Consider the following 16,996-nt stretch of genomic DNA (forward strand, 5'->3'; position numbering starts at 1 on the left):
AGTCCTTTATCATCAAGGCGGGAACATGGCAGCATCCAGGCAGGCACGGTGCAGGAGGAGCTGAGAGTTCTACATCTTCATCTGAAGGCTGCTAGCAGGATACTGGCTTCCAGGCAGCTAGGATGAGGGTCTTAAAGCCCATGCTCACAGTGACACACTTCCTCCAACAAGGCCACGCCTTCTAATAGTACCACTCCCTGGGCCATGCATATTCAAACCATAAGAATCAGCTCGTCCTTAGTTGTGTGGGAATTATTATCTCAAAATGAGTGATTTCTGTGTTCAACAAGATCAGCTTTCTTTTTCAGATTGACGATTACCCAGAATTTCTGAGTTCACCAGACAGAGAGATCAACCAGCACATTCGGATTGTCTATTCGTCAACGGTCTTGAAAAAGGAGCGCGGAAAATCGAAAGGGGTCGGGAAATTCCTATTTCCTGCTCACCACAGCAATGCCAACAAAAAAGGTATGGAGGACGTTGCATAAGCTTTCCTTTTGAGACAAGGTCTCTCTGCCTTTTGATACCCATAGATTAAAAAAAAAAAGTTCTGGTGAAGAAGCATTGAGGTTAAGCAGAAGGTTCATGAACCTCGGTCTGGACTAGCCACTGGCCAACCTTTGAGCTCTGGGTCTCCCACTAGGAAAGGGTGGTCATTTAACCACATTTGTTCATCAAAAATAACTTTTGAGGGCTGGTGAGATGGCTCAGTGGGTAAGAGCACCGGACTGCTCTTCCGAAGGTCCAGAGTTCAAATCCCAGCAACCACATGGTGGCTCGCAACCATCCGTAACGAGATCTGGCGCCCTCTTCTGGAGTGTCTGAAGACAGCTACAGTGTACTTAACATATAATAAAAAAATCTTTAAAAAAAAATAATAACTTTTGAACCAGGAACCATGGGGCGGCGCATACCTGTAACCTAGCACCTGGATGGGTGAGGCAGGAGAATTTCAAGCAGGAGAAATTCAAGGAGAAGGAATAGAAAAACAAAGGAGAAACATTGCTGCTGACCTGTCTCTGGCACTAGGTAACGAGGTGAAAGTACGCTGTATCCAGGACCTTTGAAAATAGTCTCTGTAGAATCTAGGACTGGGGTTAATTCTGGCCATAGAGGGCACATGGGATTGCCTGCCAAGAAGCAGGGTTGGGTCACTGGACAGAAATGACACTCAGAGGAAGCAGTGAAGTCATGGACTTTCAGGCTAATTTAACCAAACAGGATTCTTGCTGAAAGCAGGCCGGGGTGGTCCGATGTTACCTGGGAGCATAAAGAAGACAAGGAATCAAATTTGATACACGAAGTGACCATGTATAGAACATGGAGGAACCTGGGCTTGTTTGCTTTGAGATAGTGTTTGCTCGATAGCTTTGTGGTTGAAAAATCACAGAGGACCTGGGTTCAGTTCCCAGAGCCCATAGGTGGTTCATAGCCATCTGTCACTCCATACTCAATGCCCTCTTCTGACCTCTGTGGGCACCAGGCACAGAGGTGATGCATATACATACATGTAGGCAAAACACTCCTACACATTAAATAAGTAAACAAAAGGATGGCGTCCTTAGTGTCAACGGAAAGGTGGGAAGGGAAGGTTTGAGGTGCCCAAGGAGAACCCCTTCTTTCAACACCCAAGTAGAGTGGCCATTCACTGTCCACTGGTCTTCATTCCAAACCAGATTGAGAACCAGCCAGAGTATCAGACAGCTACACAGTAGAAGGAAGGTGTACGATGTTTTCCCCTTTAATGGACCAGCAGCCCTGCACCTCGATAGCTACAGCATGGAAACTGTTTGTACCAGGCATCATTAGCAGGGTTATGAAATCCCTGGCCGCTCACCAGTCTCTTGTCACACTAATTAGGATATCTAACTGGTGTTGGTTGCCTCAAATGCATTGTCAGCTTGCCCACATGCACCATTTTCTTGGCTCTTTTTCAACAGAGACAGGAACGTGAAAACATGGGAAGAACACAGAGAAAAGCATTTAAGTTTAATGGGATCAGAATCCCTAGAAACCTTGCAAGTGATATTGAACGGTGGAGAATTGATGTTGTATACCTCTGTGTGGCTAGTCACAGGATCTCTTCTGTCAAGTCATCTAGTCTTTACTTTCAAAGGTATCATCTGAGACGTGTTTCTGCAAGCTGGCCTTGAACTCGCAGAGACTCACCTGCCTCGGCCTCCTGAGTGCTGGGATTAGAGGTGTGCGCCTCCATTCCTGTCCGTCCCATCTGACAGTCTTATGTGGATGTCCTTTGAAATACAGGCTTTCTCTTATCCCAAGAAACAATAATACACATTACAAGATAAAAGCTGTTCACCCTTTCTATCATGCTAACAATGACATACTCTGTTTTCTGTTGAGGTAAGCTCTTTGGTTAGAGCATCTTTTTATATGTAGGGTACTGTGGTTTAACTCTTAGCTACTGTGGTCTGTAATGTGATCCTAAGTGAGGGCTCATGCCCATCTGACCAGCTGTGTCAAAAGAGTCATTACCAAAATCTTTAATGTTAATGATAATGTCACCTCTAGTGAAGCAACAAGCATGAACTCCTGAGATGTTAAATAAAGGTAATTATTAGGACTGACTTCAAACCTCTCGGGAGAAAGCCCAGGGAATATTTTTATCATGTGGTAATGTTGTCCACTCTCTAATCAACATGATCATCTGAACAAGGGAAACTCAACATGCAAATAACTTGTAATTAAGAACACTTGCTGTAAATCATCACACATGATTATCAGACCCAGCTTGCCCAGAGATACAGAGAAACAGTAGTTTTTCCTCGTGAACATGTACTTGTCCTTCTGTGTTTAGATGCAGAGCCATTATTAAATGTGGTGTCATCAGCTTTCCTTCAGTGCACCCTGCCTGAGAGAAATGAATGCAGAGGAAGGGTTAGCTCTGCTCACTCAGCTGTCCAAGGCCTCTTGGTCCCGTGGTTTTGGGCTTTGGCACAGTGGCATGGGTTGGAAGGGAGCATGATAGAGCAATGTTCTGGGTTCCGAACCCATACACAGCCTTTATATTTTGTTATGTCTAAAACAGCTCAATGGCTGCACCATGTGGCTAATCCACCTCCCTCCGATATTCCCAAGTTATTATTTACTAAAACCGATATTCCATCTTGGCTACCCTAGACCCAGATGTGAAGCCCTCTTGGGCTGCTCTTCCCCTGACTCCTACATGGCCGCTATGCTCTCTGTCCAGCAACTTCTCTGGCGTGGCGCCTTTTCTCTCCTTCTCCCTCTCCCAGCATGGCGGATCTCCTCCCTTGGTCCCTTGCCCAGGAATCCTAAAAGTCCCGCCTCTGTCTACCCTGCTCAGCCATTGGTTGCTGGCAATTTACTTACCAATCAGAACCAATTGGGGGCAGGGTCCCTCAGTGTCTTCCGGTGAAGACGTTTGGACTCTAGTAGAAATAATTTTGGGGGCCCAAATTAACATAATACAAACAGCCACAGCAAGGTGTTTACCTCGGGCCAGTTCAGAAGTGGAAAGAAAGATCAGAAGGACTTCAGGTCCCAATATCCACTTCACGGGCATGCTTTCGTTTACTTCTTCCTGGCCCCTACCCTGTGGGAGTTCTACCACCTTCCAGGAGCGATGCAATGCTGAATTGGGAGTAAGCCCCTGGGAGACTTCGCAGCACAAACTGTAGCAAACGACAGGAACAAAACCAGTGCCAACAGCGGCGATGAGAAACTTCCGAAGCCCTGGACTAGGTTGGACCGAGAATTACTCACTTTTAGGTTCATTCTAGAACATTGTCAGTACGAAAACTTACTTTGGTCATGGCACGTGCTTTATAACTGAATTATGTCCAACACTGACACATTCAGCCATAGAACATGAGTGCCGTTGAGTAACTGAATTTCAGTTTGAGTTTAAACAGCTGCCTGTGACTAGTGGTTACTGTCATCGTGCTAGAACACAGAGGACACTTTCGAGATTTAAAGAAAAACAGACTAATCCCCAAAGCAGAACGAAATATAATATAATATGAAAAGGAACAGAAGGAGGTGTGGCAGGACATACCTTGCCATCCCAACACCTTAGAGGTAGAGGCAGGGGGATCAGGAATTAAAGGTTATCACCATCTGTATAGTGAGATTGAGGCAGCCTCTGCTACAGGAAACTGTTCCAAAAAAAATAGAGGTAAACAAAACAATACAAAAACAAACAAGAAGGACGTTCACACAGCCAGCAGCACCTATCTGTAACCCAGCACTTAGGAGGCAGCACTTAGAGGCAGGATGATCAGTACAAGTTCAAGGTCAGCCTGGTCTACGTAGCAAGTTCCAGGCCAGCAAGGCTATGTAGAGAAACAAGAACAGAAGAAATAGAAGTGGAACCAAAATTTTGTATGCATCTGTGTCTTATGGTTTTATTGTCATGAAGAGACACCATGACCAACACAACTCTTATAAAGGATAGCATTTAATTGGGGCTAGCTTACGGGTTCAGAGATTCAGTCCATTATCATCATGGTGGGAAGCATGGCATTGGGCAGGCAGACTTGGTGCTGGAGAAGCCAAGAGTTCTACATCTTGATCCAAAGGCAGCCAGAAGACTCTATCCACACTGGGTGGACCTTAAGCCTCAAAGCCTTCCCCCACAGTGACACAGTTCCTCCAATAATGTCACACCTACTCCAGTATTGTCATACCTCCTAATAGTGCCACTCCCTGGGCCAAGATATTCAAACCACCACAATCTGTATTTGTACATACATGCACACACATACACATACACACATGTGTATATGTAAGCTAAAACCTAGACCATTTCCTAAAGTAAATGATGCGGGGGGGGGGGGCGGGGGAGTAAAGGCATTGGGGAGTCTCTCAAGTTTGATGAGAAGTTTTATGTAATTCAACTTGAACATCTTTACAAGAGGAGGATTTTTTTTTTCATATAAAATCTCTTGCAATAGAAAAAGCAAATTTGTTCTGTTTTTTGGTTTCATCAACTCTGTTTCTGTGATAATATAAACCCACAGAAAACAGCTTGGGCGGAGAGGGGGGCGGGGGGAGGACTTATTGTCTTATAGTTCCAGGTTACAGCCCATCATGGTGGGAAAGTGAAGGCAGGAACTTGAAGCAGATAGTCATATCCACAGGCAAGGGCAGAGAGAAGATAAACACATTCATGCTTATGCCTGGATTACTTTCCCCCCTTTTTAAGTTAAGGACCTATATCCAGGGAACTGTCACAGGATTTTCCCTGTCCAATTATTAGTACAGCAGGAGGCCTGTGATTGGACAGAGAAAAGGGAGGCGGAGCTAAGAGTTTCAGGGAGAGAGAACGATGGAGGAGAGGAAGGAGAAAGCAAGGTGGAGACGGACAGGATGATTCAGAACCAGTGTGGCTTTAAATAGCCACAGGTAGCTATGTTATCATATAGAGATAGAATAATTGGGATAACTTCTCTAGGTGGGCAGCTTTTATCATTATCAATTGGTTCTGAAATTATTGTATGAGCATCTTGTGAATTGAGAATTTATTGATTCATAATAAACCTGACTGGTTTATTATAAGCTTCAAGAGTTTTGTTTTACTGGGTTACTGGAATGTGGGGCCGCCAACCACAGGGGTTTATGGCTGAGAAGGAACACGTGGCTCCAGAGACAGGTGCACCAGAGCTGAGAATACCTGATTGGTCACTGTGGGGAAGTTGGGGAGGGGTGGCGGGGATAGCTAGAGATAGAGCCAGTTGTGAGACCATGCTGGGGCAGAGAGTTGCTGGAGGTAGCATGGGAAGTCTGCTGGTCGTTTTTAATATTTCCTACAACAGGGAACAATCTGCCAACAAGAGGAGCATTTTCCTACTTCAATTGACGTATCAAGAGGGTTTTCCATAGATATTGTCACAGGACAGACCGGTCTAGAAAGCCCCTCATTTTGATTTTCTCCCGGATGATTCTAGACTGTGTTGACAGTCAAATCTAGTCATCACATAGTGTCTTCTAAAAAGTGTCCTGTGTGTGTGTGTGTGCGCGCGCGAGAGAGAGACTTTTTGTGCAAGTCTATGTATGTGTTATATGTACATGTTTGTGTGGGTGCGTGCATGTGCGCTCGTACATGTTAAGGCCAGAGGTCTATTCATGTGTCTCCCTTGGCTACTCTCACACGACATTTTGAGACACGATCTCTCACTCAACCTGGAGCTCATGGTTCAGCTAAGTTGGCCGATGTGTTCCAAGGATCCTCCTCCTAACCCCTACCCCAGTGCTAGGGTCACAGACACATGCCACCACCCCCAACTTTTACATGGATGCTGGGGACCCAGTCCTGGGTTCTTGTGTGGCGGGCACTTGACTGCCTGAGCCTCCTCCCAGCCTGCTGACAAATGTCTTCAGCTGGGTAGCATTATGAACATCCTGTCTGAAATCCACTGGGCTAGCTGACCAAGGACTTGTTGTCTAAGGCATTTGCCCTAGAGAACAGAATGCCTTCAGGCTTTAGTCAGTCTTGCCACAGACTCCGGTACCAGTGTCTAGGAGATCAGGCATTCCACCAACTCCAGAAGCAGGCTGAGTCCTACTCATGCCCAGGGAAAGAGGTGCAGAGTCTCCTTGTTGTCTTGCAAATGAAGACTTCAGGCCAACCTAGAGTGACATTGGCACTAGGATTTTTGTGTCACTACCCATTATAAACATTAGGTCCTCATAGACTTGAATTATATGATTAACAACCACATTTGTTTGTTTGTTTTTAAGTCAAGCAAGAGAATAATGGCCCTACCTTTTGGAGAAGAAAATTATCTAGGACTCTGAATGAATCCTCTCTCAGGTAAGATTATTTTTAACTTGCTGATAGAAACTCATTTTATGTTGCAGTTTTTGAAAATACATTTATATACATTGTATGTGTGGGGTGTGCAACAGTGTAGCAGTGTGTGTGTGTAGGTTAGAGATACCTTGCAAGGGTAGGTTCTCACCTACTTTGTGGGTTCTGGGGGTCAACCTTGGTGCTCAGTACCTTTACCTGCTAAGCCATCTCTTTAGCCCTCGTTCCCCCCCCCACCCCCCCAAATAACTTTTCTACTATTTGCTTTAGCTCTTATATACAACAATGTATATAAAAAAGTATTATGGAAAATTTTTTCCCTAAATTAAAATCCATCTAGCTAAAGTAACACCATGTCATCTAGGTTTCATTTTCATTTAATAATTCAATGTCTCAACGTAAATGAATAGTTGATTAAAGTTGAGCTAAAAGTAATTATTGGCTGGGTGGTGGTGGCCCACACCTTTAATCCCAGTACTTGGGAGGTAGAGGCAGTCAGATCTCTGTGAGTTTGGGGCCAGCCTGGTCTAAAAAAAAGTTCTGGCTATACAAGCAAACAAAAAATTATCGACCATGATTATTTACTCTGTGTAGAACAAAATATTGGGATTTTTGTTTGTTTGTTTAGTTCAGTTTTCCTTTTTGGGATGGGGGTCTCCTGTAATCAAGGCAGGCCTCTAACTCGCTATGTAGCTAAGGATGACCTTGAATTCCTGACACCCCCCACCCCCATCTTCACTCACTAGTGTGTGGGTTACAGTTTTTCAAAATGCTGAGGTGCTGAGGATCAAACTCAGGGCTTTGTGCATTTGAGGGAAGCCCTCTTCCAAATGGACCAGCCCCGAGCCTTACCATGGATACACAGGTGAATGAGGCATAATTCGTGTCCTATTCCTGTCCTTGAGAAGCCTAACAAGACTATATAAGATTTGCCTGGATTTATGGAATGGTAAATGCTCTGGGTACCCAAAATGAATTGAAGCAATTGTCTAAGAGGTGTTTTGTTGTTTTCTGTTTTTTTTTTTGTTGTTGTTGTTGTTGTGTTTTGTTTTTGTTTTTGTTTTTGAGACAGGGTTTCTCTGTGTAGCCCTGGCTGTCTGGCACTCACTCTGTAGACCAGGCTGGCCTCAAACTCACAGAGATCTTTCTGCCTCTGCTTCCCAGTACTGGAACTAAAGACATATGCCACCTCTGCCCAGCTCTGAGAGATTTAAAGAGGGGGAAAAAATGAAATTCATTTGTGGGAGAGATCAAGAATCCAGGTGACAGTTGGTAAGAGATAGTTCCCAAGGAGATGGGGCCATCAAGGAGACTGGGATGTGAAGACTGGGGTGGGCGGGTGATACATGGAGCATATGTTTAGGGCTGTATGATGGCTCATCTTGATCATCACCTTGACATACCCAGAGTCTTAGTCAGTGTTTCCATTGCTGTGAACAGACACCATGACCAAGACAACTCTTATATGGACAACATTTAATTGGGGCTGGCTTACAGGCTTAGAGGTTCAGTCCATTATCATCAAGGTAGGAAGCATGGCAACATCCAGGCAGACATGGTGTTGGAGAAAGAGTTGAGAGTTCTAGGTCTTGATCTACAGGCAACAGAAAGAGACTGTGTGCCACACTCGGTATAGCTTGAGCATAGGAGACCTCAAAGCCCACCCCCACAGTGATGTATTTCCTCCAACAAGGCCACACCTCCTCCAACAAGGTCATGCCTCCTTTAACAAAGCCACACCCCCCCTCTAGCAAGGCCACACCTCCTCCAACAAAACCACACCTCCTAATAGTGCCACTCTCCATGGGCCAAGCATTCAAACACATGAGACTGTGGGGGCTGTTTTTACTCAAACCACCATGAGCTTGTTACCTTGAATATGAGCCAAATAAGCCCTTTCCTCCTCTTAGTCACTTTTGGTTATAATATTTATCACAGCAACAGAGATCAAAACTACTATAGGATATAAGCAGTCCTGCGTGGCCTCAAAATAGATCCTGAAAGTAAAGTTGGGCCCATCCTTTGGAAAGCTTTTAAAAATAAGATTTTATTATTTACTTTGTGTGTGTGTGCTCGCTCACTCGCTCATGGAGGTCAGAAGAAGACATCTGAGAAGAAAACTGGGGTTTGGTACTGGTGGCCTCCGGTATGTGGGGCACAGCACTCTGTCTGCTCTGATGTTTGTCAGTGTCACTCTCTCTCACCGAGTCCCATAGCCTTCACAGGGCAGCAGAGTTGGAAATTCACATTTTACAGCTCCCACTGCTGGATGTGGGTCTGTTCACACCTTGTGTTAAAAATTTAAAAATCCCAGGGAAAGGTTGGTGACAATCCCACCAGAATAGAGAGGACTTGCCACTGAAAAATACCCAGCAGCCAGGGGGCCAGAGTCTCTGAAAACACTGTAGCTTACGTGTTCCCCGAGTGCATGGGGGCGGAGTTGAGTCTCCTCTCTGAGAGCGTTCTCCGAGTGTCATCTCCGTAATTAAACATCAGAAGTCTAAACAAAAGGCAGGATGGATGGAGGCTGGGAAGAACAATAATTAGAGGGCCATGGTCACGGGATGCGCACAGGCAGAGCTCCGCAGCGCCTCTCAGATGTGAGGCCGAAGCCTAATTATGAAAAGCTGCTGGCTGGGTCGGAAGACGGAGGCTGCTGTCTTGGGACATCAGATGCATAAGTGAGATTACTTTTCAGGATAGTGATAAACAACAGGTGTAAGCTCCCGAGGGAGGGATGGAAAACAGACTCGTGGTCTCTGGTGAGGAGATTAGTACCCAGGTTTCTCTCTCCTTAGGGTGACTTCATCAGTGGACAGGTCTGTGCATTCATAGAGCTTACAAGAGAAAACACAGGGAGCCATTTCACTGTTAAAAACTCACTTGCGTGTACGAGTGAGCATATCTTTATGGGTGTGGGTGTGTGTGTGTCACTTTCCATCTCAGGCCTTTGAGACAGGGTTTCTCACTTAACTTGGAGCTTAGCTGGTGACCAGTAAGCTTCAGGGATCCTCCTGTCTCAGTCCTCTATCTCCTGAGGTTCTGAGGTCCTCCTGTCTATGCTCCCCCCACCTTGTTAGCATTTTGTCTAAGCTTCGCCCCACGGTTACCTGGCAACAGCCAAGTGTGCCTGACTCACTATAAAAGGGGCTGTGCGCCCCCCTCAGCTCTCTCTTGCCTTCTTGCTCTCACTCTGTCCTCTCCCCCTCCTCCTCTCTTCCCACTCCACCCACCATGTGCTCATGGCCGGCCTCCTCTCCTCCTCCTCCTCCTCCTCCTTTCCCTCCTCCTTCTCTCCCTCCTCCTCTTCCTCCTTCTCCCCCCACTCTTTTTCTCTCTCCGCCTTTTTTTTTTTTGTCTCTACACCCTGAACTCCCCTCCCCACACCTTGAATAAACTCTATTCTATACTATACTCTCCTGTGGCTGGTCCCTCAGCAGGAAGGGATGCCTCAGCATGGGCGCTCAGAGGCACCCCCTTCCCTCACACCTGACTACACATTCACCAACATACTCCTTCTCTCCTTATTTTTTTTTTTTATAAACGTGACACACCTCATGACGAGGTGTCCTGGGGGTTTTAACTCAGGCCCCATGCTTGAGCATCAGCATTTTTGCTTCTGAGCAAGTATCTCTGACCTCGCTAAGGGGGGGAGGGTTGGAAACCAAACTCTCCTGTCGTTTGTTAATGGAATCTAGGTTGGTTTAGGCCAGCAGCGTCTCATTTTAGAGCACCCACCCTCCTGAATGCCATGTCCAGAGATGTCACTTAAACAAGTCTGCAATATTCCCAAGCTGAAGTCATGGGAGTTACATCATGAGCTTCCCGTGTTTAAAGGCAGACCACCCTACATACTCTCTAAATTCGGAAAGTACGAAGTGTGAAGTGTGAGCCATGATCTCATGCGATGTAGTAGTGGTGGTTGAGACTGTAGTGTCTCACATGTGCGGGGCATCTTGCCATTGCAGCCCCGCAGAGCAACGTGAACTTCCAGAACACAAGCCCCACGAGTGCGGAGATGTTCTGCCTTCTCGCTACTATATCCATACTTGCTTCTCTTCGAGGCTCCATGGCGAGCACATCCTCCTTTAACAACAACAAAAATAAATAAATAAATAAATAAATAAATAAAAAGTTACAAAGCAAGAAAGGAGGAAGAGGTCGCTAGGACAGAAGTCAGTGAAATAATTAATGATGGAGGGGCTGGAGAAACGGCTTGGTGCATAAGGAGGCCTGCAGCCCTTGCAGAGGGCCAGAGTTTGGTTCCCAGCGTCAGTGTTAGCTGGCCCACAACCGTCTGTTCTGGTACCGCCTTAGGGCACGTGTGGGTACATACACTCACACATAGGTGCACATATACACGCATAAAAATAGAATAGATGATTTGAAAGAGAAATAGTGACAGTGGAAAACATTAAGACCTCATCTCCCTTTCTTCTTGACAATCATAGCATCCTTTAAATGTTCCCAGCATTGGCCAGCATCTTGGAAAAGGTTAGGGTTTTCTCTTTCCTTTAAGTTATACTGAATTTCCATAGCATTCACTTTGCTGAGTACACAAAATCAGGAGACAAAGATTGAGTCATCATTGGAATCCGGTCACTATGTGGATGCCAAGCCCCCTCTGGGGACAAAGGCAGTGTTTGCTTTCCCACCCGAGCATGTTCCCAGCAGTTGCTAAAACTCTGAAACTCGACGCCTTGTACACAGCCTGGAGTATTTGCAGTGGTGTTCAGACGGCCGTGGTGCAAGAGAAGGTGTTTTGTTTTGTGACCGTTTCATAACTTCCATGTAGATGCCACTATGGAGTTACAATGGCTGCTGCCTGAATTTTAAACAAGCAACGTTTCAGTTGTAGCCGTCGACTTTAGGGTGCAGAGAAGGAGCTGGGGGGTGAAACCCAGAGTAGTCAACAGTACTGCACTGATAAGAGTGCATTTTGCAGTTTGGTTATTTAAAATTAATTTCAGAAATGGACTAAGGAGATGGCTCAGCACTTGAGAGCACTGGCTGCTCTTGCAGAGGAGCCAGGTTCTACCCACATGGCAGCTCAGAACTGCCTGAAACTCCAGTTCTAAAGGATCTGATGTCCCCTTCGGTCTTACACTAGGTGCATATGTGGCACACAGAGAGGCAGGCAAAACACCTATGCACATACATATTAAAATACAATATTAAGAGCCGGGCATGGTGGCGCACGCCTTTAATCCCAGCACTCGGGAGGCAGAGGCAGGCGGATTTCTGAGTTTGAGGCCAGCCTGGTCTACAAAGTGAGTTCCAGGACATCCAGGGCTATACAGAGAAACACTGTCTCAAAAAACCAAAAAAAAAAACCAAAAAAACAAAACAAAACCAATATTAAAAAACAAAACAAAAAAACCTAGTGAAGCTAGTGCTAGGTGGCACACATCTTTCATCCCAGGATTAAACTCAGGAGGCAGAGGCAGGTAAATCTCTGAGTTCAAGATCAGCCTGGTCTAGAGAGTGAGTTCCAGGACAGCCAGGACTACACAGAAAAACCCCATCTTGAAAAACAAAAAGCAAAAAACAAACAAGCAAAGTCCTTTCAGTGAAAGTATTGGGACTCCAAGAAGGTCCAAAGTATCCATCATAAAAAAGAAAGAAATGCCTTTGTAGGATGTGGTAGTGCAGAGGCTTGTGGATCCCCGTGAGTTCAAGGCCAGCCTGGACTACATAGCAAGCACCAGGCCAACCACTCTGAGACCCCATCACAAAATCCAAAACAATGACAAAACCCAAATCTAAAAGAGTGATTCTTTGTATGGCATTGGCAGGGTTTTATCTCTGAAAGAAGAACATGCCAAGAGATAGCCATACCTAACTTCCGGGAGTCAGTGGTGACAATATCTTAGTTACTTCTTCCACCGCCACAGACAGAATACTTGGCATAAATGACCCAAGGAAGGATTTATTATGGCTCATAGTTTTAGAAGTTGTGGCCAACCACAGAGGTAAAGGCACAGCAAAAGGCTTTGATGGTGGCAGTGCATTTTTGAGGTTGTTCACACTAAAGTAGACCAGGAGACATAAAAGGAGGCCAGACCAGGGCCAGGTATGGTTTTCAAAGGCCCACCCTTGTGACCTATGTCTACTATTCAGGCCCCATGGCCAAAAGGCTCTGTAGCCTTCGAAATGTTGCATAGCTGGGACTGAACACTCAAAATGACACTAGAGATCCAAACCATCCCAGAAAGTGGGATCTGGTCACCCCCTTCTCAGAACTAGCATTCTATCTACGTGAATAGTAATAGTTAGTTGCGTCCTGAGTCATGAATCGCTGAAACTGGTGGCTAGATTCTCTTGGTTCCTCATTGTTAAATTCTCAATATCGTATTTAATACTCATTTCTACCCACAGGTCCCGACAGGAGAGCAACACTCCATTCAAGGACCCAAGTTCCCATCCTTCAGACCTCAAGGAACTGTCCCCTGCAGGCCAAGGCGCCTCTCGGCCTTTGCCTACCCTCTCTAGTTGTCAGTCTATGGCAGCTACTGGCATGCCAGTCTGCTCCCTGTCTCTGGCATCAAGCACAAAAGAACCCCAGGAGCTTCCAGATCCCAGAGACTCCCCAAGAGAAGGTTCTTTCAGGCTTGATGGAGACAAAAGAGAGTTTGGCTTAGGAAATTCTCTCCCAGCCTCTCCTTTGCACAGCTGCCCGAGCCTGGAGAAGGAGGAGTCTGAACTCCATCTGTATATAATTTCTGCAACCTCATCGATATTTCTGCACCTAAAGAGTTCGTGGAACAACTACATTATAGTAAGTGACCGAGGAAGCCAGCCTTGACGTCCGCGTGTTTGCCTCAGGTTTTTTTGTTTCATTTTGTTGTTGTTTTAGTTTTTAGGGCAGAAACGCTTTCCTGTTCTCTCTCTCCATTTTGGGGACCGAGCCTTGGAATTTAGTGATTGTCGTGAACGAGAGAGAGAGGAATGCACTGGGCAAATAAGGGCATATTGTATTCAGGTGTTTGCACGTGAATGGGGAGAAGTGCTTATTAATGAGTAGTGCCTTTGGGACTGTCCAGTTGGCTAGGCAGTTTAGACCACTGTTAATCTTGCAGAGGGCCTGGCACTCACGTGGCAGCTCAACAACCGTCTCTAGCTCTAGTTCCAGGGCATCTGATGTCCTTTTCTGGCCTCCTTGGGAACCAGGCATGTATGTGGTATATGTAAGTAAGAAAGAGAGAAAGAGAGAAAGAGAAAGAAAGAGAGAAAGAGAGGAAGAAAGAAAGGAAGGAAAGAAAGAAAGAAAGAGAGAGAGAGAAAGGAAGGAAAGAAAGAGAGAGAGAAAGGAAAGAGGAAGGAAGAAACAGAGAAAGAAAGTAACAAACAAACAAAAAGGAAAGGAAGAAAGAGAGAGAGAGAAAGGAAAGAAAGAAAGAGAGAGAGAGAAGGAAGGAAAGAAAGAGAGAGAGAGAGAGAGAAAGGAAGGAAAGAAAGAGAGAGAGAGAGAGGAAGGAAGAAACAGAGAAAGAAAGTAACAAACAAACAAAAAGGAAAGGAAGAAAGGAGAAAGAAGAAAAATGTTAGGGAAAAGAGTAGGAACCCAGGCTTTTGAAGAGCAAGGACCATCATGATGAAGTTTTTCCAGGGTCTTTTGTAGTTAGCTGGGCAATATAGAACTCAGATAAAACTCAACAGCATCACTATGTCTCTGTATCTCCTTTTTAAAACTTTATTATTCTGGTGTGCATATGTATGTATGATACGGGAGGGGTACACGTGTGCCACAGTGTGCATGTGCAGGATGGCTTCTTGGAGTCGCTTCTCCCCTCTGTCTTTCCTATGTTCTGGAGCCTGAACTCAGGTCATCGGGCTTATGGAACAAGCGCCTTTGCTCACTGGCCCGTCTGCAAGGTCCGTTCTTGTATTTCCTTACTGCACTAATTTAACAGCTATTGTGAGAATTATTTTTTCAGTCTAGATATTAATTGTCTAAGTCTCTATTTCCTTTTTTCTTTCTTCTTCTTCCCTCCCTCCCTCCCTCTCCCCTCCCTCTCTCCCTTCCTATTTTCTTTCTTCTTTTCCTTGTGCCCACCACTTAAACAGGCCAGCCTTGAATCTGCATACTTCTGCTTTAGCCTTTCAAGTTCTAGGATTACAGGCACATGAAGTTATCAAATTCTAGACTGACTTATGAAAGTAAAGCATAAGGGAGGCCATGGAGATTCAAGCGTGGACACATGACATTGAGCAGAAGCAGAGATTGCCTTTTGTAGACAAAAATCCCGACAGTCTCCCCCCTCTTCTCCTCTTTCAGAGAGCCACTCTTTTACAGGATCCTCTATGTGCTAGCGAGCATAATGACGTCATCGGGAAACCGAAGCCATACAGGTAAGGCTTGATATGGGATACTCATTAGAGATTTCTCTCTGCACTTCTAGAGCTGTGTGGTGAGTGTGGTTGGCTGCCATATTCAAATGCCTACCTCAGCATCTGCCGTAAGTTTTAGATCTGCAAACACAAGTATTCACGGGGACAAGTTGGGAGCCAGAGGAGAGGAGTAGTAAGGGACTGTCCTGGCTGGGTTTGTGTGTCAACATGACACAGGCTGGAGTTAGCACAGAGACTGGAGCTTCTGTTGAGGAAATGCCTCCATGAGATCCAGCTGTGGGTCATTTTCTCAATTAGTGATTGTTGGGGAGGGCCTTACCCACTGTGGATGGTGCCATCCCTGGGCTGGTAGTCTTGAGTTCTATAAGAAAGCAGGCTGAGCAAGCCAGGGGTAGCAAACCAGTTAGCAACATTCCTCCATGGCCTCTGCATCAGCTCCTGCTTCCTGCCCTTCTTGAGTTCCAGTCCTGCATCCTTTGGTAATGAACAGCAATGTGGAAGTGTAAACTGAACAAACCCTTTCCTCCCCAACTTACTTCTTGATCCTGATGTTTTGTGCAGGAATAGAAGCCCTGACTAAGACAGTGACTGAAACACAGTGAATTGAGGGTTGATGGTGCATCATAGAGGGCACCCCTTGCTCCTCCCCCATGGACATAAACAGGGTGAACTTTTGGAGGACTTAGGGCACTATGATGGATTGTATATCCTTGGACCAGGGAGTGGCACCATTTGAAGGTGTGGCCTTGTTGGAATAGGTATGACCTGGTTGGAATGGGTGTGTCACTGTGGGTGTGGGTATAAGATCCTCACCCTAGTTGCCTGGAAGTCAGTCTTCCACTAGCAGCCTTTGGATGAAGACATAGAACTCTCAGCTCCTCCTGTGCCATGCCTGCCTGGATGCTGCCATGCTCCCACCTTGATGATAATGGACTGAACCGCTGAACCTGTAAGCCAGCCCCAATTAAATGTTTTTTTTTTTTTGATTTTTTAAAAAATTTTTAATATTTTTTATTACATATTTTCCTCAATTACATTAAATGTTGTTTTTTTTTTTTATAAGACTTGCCTTGGTCATGGTGTCTGTTCACAGCAGTAAAATCCTAACTAAGACAGAAGTTGGTACCAGGAGTGGGGTATTGCTGTGATAGGCCTGACCATGCTTTTATTTGAAAGAATGTGGAATTTTGGACTTTGGATTTGGAACTCAGTGGAATGCTTTAAATGGGGCTTAATGGGTCATCCTAGTAGGAATATGGAAGACTTTGTTGCTGCGAGTAATTTAAACTGTGTTGACCTGGCCCAAGAGATTTCAAAGGAGAAGAATTTCAGTATGTGGCATAAAGACTGTTTTTGTGGTATTTTGGTGAAGAATGTGGCTACTTTTTACCCTTGTCTGAAAAGTCTGCCTGAGGCTAAGGTGAGGAGACTTTGATTAATTGCATTAATTGCATTGACAAAGGAAGTTTCAAAAAAACCCAGCAGAGACTTTGTTCTCTGGTTAAGTCTCACAAAGAGAAGTTTGAACAAGCATAGCAAGCTTAGAAAGGCCAAATATAAAATATATGGTTCGAGTATTAAAGGCATACCAGGAAGTGAAATGGAGCAAAATCCTGTGTTCTAGGAAATAACAGATTAAGGGAGTGGGACCTTGGGGCAAGACCCTACCCAGTTGAATTTAGAACCAGGCATGGTGGTACACACCTTTAATCCCATGAGACAGGCATGCTGATCTCTGCATTCAAGGTCAATCTACAGAGCAAGAACCAGAATAGCCAAGCTTAGGCAGTGAAGGATTTAGAAAACATAAAGCTAGTGATAATGTAATAGTACAAGGGGATCATGGTCTAG

The 16,996-nt window shown here is 45.3% G+C and overlaps 1 protein-coding gene across 4 annotated transcripts in view; it reads left to right on the plus strand.

Annotated features, from left to right (window-relative positions):
• The window catches only part of CUNH12orf56 (chromosome unknown C12orf56 homolog), a 57,566-nt gene that overhangs the window by 16,286 nt on the left and 24,284 nt on the right, over positions 1-16,996 (plus strand). For 3 of the 4 annotated variants that reach the window (XR_015048484.1, XM_085843212.1, XM_021174785.3), the window contains exons 2-5: positions 309-468; positions 6,724-6,796; positions 13,172-13,571; positions 15,072-15,145. Coding sequence is in view for 3 of the 4 variants with exons in the window: in XM_085843212.1 (XP_085699338.1) it covers positions 309-468; positions 6,724-6,796; positions 13,172-13,571; positions 15,072-15,145 (707 nt within the window). In the remaining variant the exon portion in view is untranslated. The remainder of the gene's footprint in view (positions 1-308; positions 469-6,723; positions 6,797-13,171; positions 13,572-15,071; positions 15,146-16,996) is intronic. The other variant, XM_085843213.1, reaches the window with a different exon arrangement.

This window comes from Mus caroli, unplaced genomic scaffold (assembly GCF_978045245.1).
Source record: "Mus caroli unplaced genomic scaffold, Mus_caroli_1 scaffold_9, whole genome shotgun sequence".
Lineage (NCBI taxonomy): Eukaryota > Metazoa > Chordata > Mammalia > Rodentia > Muridae > Mus > Mus caroli.